Source organism: Phragmites australis, chromosome 19 (genome assembly GCF_958298935.1).
Source record: "Phragmites australis chromosome 19, lpPhrAust1.1, whole genome shotgun sequence".
NCBI classification, from domain to species: domain Eukaryota; kingdom Viridiplantae; phylum Streptophyta; class Magnoliopsida; order Poales; family Poaceae; genus Phragmites; species Phragmites australis.
In genome coordinates this window covers 1,453,737-1,458,921 of record NC_084939.1, presented here as the reverse complement: position 1 = coordinate 1,458,921, position 5,185 = coordinate 1,453,737, and the positions used below count along the sequence as shown (strand labels likewise).

The following is a 5,185-nucleotide window of genomic DNA, read 5'->3' as shown; positions in this document are numbered from 1 at the left end:
GATAAGCACGCAGCATAATCCTTATTAAGCCTTTCTATGCATGATGATTAATCTCTCCCACAAATTCTGCACATTACTCGAAAGCAGAAAAGAAGGAACAGTAGAGATTTTTTAAGAACAGAAAAGGAACAGAGAAATGCCTCTGACGAAGAACACAGACGACCGATTTCACACGAAAACTCTCGCTCTTCTCTCCCTCTAAAGGGAGAAAGAAAATGCAATGCAACTAAGGACTAACACAGGAGAGCAGAGGACAACATCTGCTATCATCTCGATCGGCCTCAGGTGCCCATCACCGCACCAACCTCGACGCGGCGCCTCCCGGCGCCGGCCGCCACCTGGCAGAACTCCCCGGCGCCGTTGCAACAGCCGCTGTGCACGGCAACCACCACCCCGCCCGCGGCGCCCTTCTCGACGCCGCCGCCGCCCGTCTCAGTCTCCTTCTCGCCGTCCGGGGAGGCGCCGTCGTCGTCGTCGGCGGCGAACCGCAGCCGGAGCCTCCCGCCGGCGCGCGAGGCCAGGAACACCTCCCGCCGCGGACGCTGCTCGACGCGCTCCTCCGTCAGGATGAGCCGCCCGCCGCGCCGCTCCGCGCGCATGAACGCCTCCGCCGCCCGCGGCATCGCCGGGGGCAGGCGCCCCCGCCTCTTCTCCGGCGAAGACTCCACCGCCACCTGGGGCTCCACTCTCGCCTCCTCGTCGTCCGCGACCGGGGCAAGCTGGTCGATGATCTCGGCGTCTCCCCCGACGTCGCCGCTCTCAGACCCGAGGCTCTCCGTGCACTCCCCCACCCAGTCCTCCCCTCGCCGCCCGTACCCACAGCCCATCGACGCCGCTCGCCGGAGCATCGGATCTCTCTCGCTCTGACCACCACGGTGTGAACGGGACTCGGTTGGGGGGAGGCTTATATACGCAGACCGAGTGGCAGAACCGTAATTACCTCCAACTCCGCTGCTGCAACGCTCCCATCTCCGGAGAGCGTGCGGGAGACGCGAAGCCGATGCCTATCTAACTGACGTGCGGGCCCCTCCGTACGCGTGGCCCACTGTCAGTTACCGAGCGGGCTCAACCTTGCCGTGTCCGCGCGGGCGTGGCTGCAAGAGTTTCCACTCCAGGAGGTGGGGTCCACCGGTCGCCTCACGCTGCGAGCTGGGAGTCTCTAACGCGCGGGCCCACACGTCAGAGAGGTTCCTCACGTACGGGGCGCGTGGCCTTCCAAGCTGGCGGGAGAGATAAGACACGGGGACGTCCCTATCCGTTAAGTCCCCGACGTGTGGGGCCACGAGCCTTGGCGGGTCCCGGTGTCGGCGGCGTGCTGGGTTCAGTTGGCGGTGAGGGTCCGCAGGCGCGTGGGGGTTGGCGGGGCGAGACGGCGGGGCGGAGCTGAGCTGGAAGGCAACCAAGAGCGGCACGGTTTCCAACGCGCGCGGGAGGAGAGAGGAGAGAGGAGGCGGAATGAATGAATGATATGCATGGGCGCGGCGAAAAGGCGCTGCCTGCTTGTATACAAGTGGCAAATACTAGCTCATCAGTAGCTCAGAAAAACAATAAATATCTCGGCTGCTACGGGATGAAATTCCCGTTTACATTCCGCGTCCATGGATCTACTCGATGCATTTGCTCGATCTCCGTATGGATCGGATGATCATTTAAGGTCTGATTGTTTTAGTTTTAGATTGCAAAAATTTAGTTTAGAATGTGAAATTTGTGGTAGTTTTTTCTCATCAGAATGTAAATAGTGAAATTTCGTAATATAATTTGACTTGTAGAGTGTGAGAATCATCTTTTATATTTTGATTGTTTATTTTTATTTTTTAATTTAAAACTAGAATCTATAATCAGAATAAAAAACAAATATAACCAAATACGCCACTGTCTGATTGCATATATGGCCTCTACCTCTTGAATCTCGAGGCGCATCTGGAGTTGATATGATTGTTCCGGCACGATGTTTGACCCTACAAAACAAGGGCGGATCTAAAGGGTAGTGGCTAAAACCATGTATAGTCGTGAAGCGGCAACATGCATAGTTCATGCATTCGTATACATCGCAAAAACCATGTATAGTCGTTGAGCTGTAAAAACCTAGCGCCTGACCATCTGGACTTGCTTGAAACAATTAATGGTAGCCAGGACATAGGCTCTTGTTGATCACGCGATAGGCCAGCGGTCCTTGCGTACGGTCACAAACTATCGATTTTCTCTACTGCATGCATCGGTTGTCGCAAGATGCCAAGATATGATCGATACAGCTAGCTCGGCCGTGTTGCACCATAGCAACATGATACATACGCTAGCTTCTCATCTCTTATCTTCTGGCGAGTGGTGACCACATCCCAATGTGCGATATGCATGATGCCATGGCGAGCTAAGTTATATATGACGTGTACAAACTTAGCTCGTTATGACATATCCATATATAAATTAGTTTTACTTTCAAAGTATATACTTTATATTATGATGTATCACATAAATAAATTGAATATACTCTTTTATTACTATAAATATACTTATATATTTATTTTAAGATAATTCAATGTGAACTACATGAAAAAAATGAAAAGAAGTCCATCAATTTTAATGGCTTTTGATAATATCTTTATATTTGTATATAAAATATAATATACTAAAAATATACATATTATATGGATAATATATATATATATTATATACACACACACACCCTACCTACCTAGAGAGCAACGGAGCAGGAAACACGAGGTTCTCATGCATGCAAATTGATGCTTGCAGTAAGTGTTGGAACTGAAAAGTTTGACCATATATCCTACGTTTTTTTATAATATAATATCAAGCAAACAGCTAGCTAGGTGTACCCCAGCTAATACGCTTGGCTATTTTATCTGATGATGTGGTATCTGTATCCCACTTTGCCATAAGGCGTGAATCGCGTAAACTTATCACCAAAACGGGTGCACCGTGACGAATGTCGAGTAGAATCTACTTTAGCCCCTCTGAAGTTTGATTGTGCAGACACATAACGCTCTGAGGGGGAAAAAGTCTATTCACTACTACACAATTATGGATAGCAGATGATTGTGTTACAGATAATTTTAAGATTTATCACGAATAAAATATCTTCAGATGGTTACTATAGCAGACGAGTCTGTAACAAGTCAGCTGTTACGGTGTGACGGAACTCAATTACGGTTTTTATAAATCTGTATGTTTGTATTGTACAGACACAAACGGTGTTTAAAAAACCGTCTATGATATTGTCATAGATAGTTTCTTATTATATCTATGTGTATCTGTATTTAGACATAGATGAATTTTGTGAAAATTGTTTACATTTAAAGACCCGTAAACTGTTTCAAATTTGATAGCTCGTCTCCCCTGCATTTTTTAGCTTCGCACACACACAACCCGCTCATCTCCCTCGACTCTTTTAGCTTTCCACACACAACCCGTCGTCTCCCTCAATATAAAGCGACGAGAAGTGTTTTTCTTCCTCGCTCGTAAAAGTGTTTCATGGCACTAAGAAATCCTCACTCATCATCAGCGTCGAAGAAGCGAGATCTCAGCGGGAGTCGAATCCATTCACTACACCGATATGAGTATCATATGGTTCCTAGTACGGTTTAGTTAGATCTGCAATGGTGAAGTTCACGTCAATCAGGAGGTGACAGGATGGGGTTATCCTTATGGCGGTTTCGACGGTGTGAATGCTTGGCGTTGACTTCGACCGGGTGGACTTTGTCTTTCTCACTGTTGTATGCTCTCAACCGTGTTCTCCATTATATTCTTTTGGATGCAAATTTCTCTATTGATGTTTGTTACAATAAAGATATTTTCGTCAACTGCAAGATAGGCTTGAACGCTCATTTCTTGTTGAACTATGACTGACGGTTTGGTAGCAATGCGGTCTGATTCCAGCTCATGCGTGAGATAGTCAAGTTGCAGCCAGATCCAGATAACTACGGTTTTTCTACATATGAAAATGAGTTCTTTGCCATCCTAATTGATGTGGATAAATGACGTTCTGACCAGAGAAGCCTTTCCCATCTCATTGAGCAAAGGCTGCACACACCATGACAATAAAAGGTCTTCACCAAGCTCTTAGGACTGCAATACAAAGTTGTATACAAAATGGGGTCTGACAATAGGGATGCAGATGCGTTATCTCGACACCCTTGTAGTGAAGTTTCTTTCATGGCCATTTCTTCTTTCACCCCTCAGTAGTTAGAGGAAGTTATTTAGGGATATGGATCTGATCCTAAGGCCAAGGAAATTCTCTCTGAATTGGCCTTGCATTCTCCATCTTCCAATAAGTTTTAGGTTCGCTCTGGACTAATTCGGTACAAAGGCTATGTCTGGTTGGGAATCAATACTAAATTGCAGCAACAAGTAATGGAGGCCATGCATAGCAGTGCCATTGGGGGACATTCGGGGTGCCCAGTAACTTACCGCAGGATCAAATAACTGTTTGCCTAGACGATCATGAAATCCACCATTCAACAATTTGTGGCCTCCTGTACTGTTTGCCAACAAGCCAAACCGGACCAAGAGCATTACCCAGGTTTGCTCCAGCCACTACCCATTCCTCGGCAATCTTGGCAAGTAATCTCTATGGATTTTTTTAGGGTCTTCCTCGGTTTGCTTATGCTAATTACATATTGGTAGTTGTGGATATATTCTTCCGTTATGCACATTTCTTGCCATTACTTCATCTATTTACTGCTGTCAAAGTAGCCAAGTTATTTCTTGACAATATCTACAAGTTACATGAATGCCCAGTGCCATCATCTCTGACCGCGATAGAATTTTCACCAGTGCTTTTTGGCAAGAGCTGTTCCGATTGATAGGAACAAAACTGCGCATGTGTACAACTTATCATCCGCAAACCGATGACCAAACCAGGCATGTCAATCAATGTTTGGAACATTCTTGCGCTGCTTTGTGAGTTTCTGTCCGGACAAGTGGAGTTCCTAGCTTGTGTTAAGCTGATTTTTGGTATAATTCGTACTATCACTCTGTGTTGGCTGATCCCCCTTTGAAGTATTGTATGGCCACCCACCTCGCATTTTGGCACAGATTCTGCACTTCCAAACACCACACAAGACTTGCAGGAGTGGTTGCAGGAACGGGAGTTGATGACAAGGCTTGTTCGACAACATCTCCTTCATGCACAACAACGGATGAAGGAACTAAGCTGATAAGAAATGCT

General features: G+C 46.9%; 1 protein-coding gene across 1 annotated transcript; it reads right to left on the bottom strand.

Annotated features, from left to right (window-relative positions):
- Positions 1 to 281: 281 nt before the first annotated feature.
- LOC133901005 (protein SUGARY ENHANCER 1-like) lies at positions 282 to 827 on the bottom strand. Its single transcript, XM_062342298.1, has one exon. The coding sequence runs from the start codon at positions 825 to 827 to the stop codon at positions 282 to 284; it is 546 nt and encodes a 181-aa protein (XP_062198282.1).
- Positions 828 to 5,185: the final 4,358 nt, after the last annotated feature.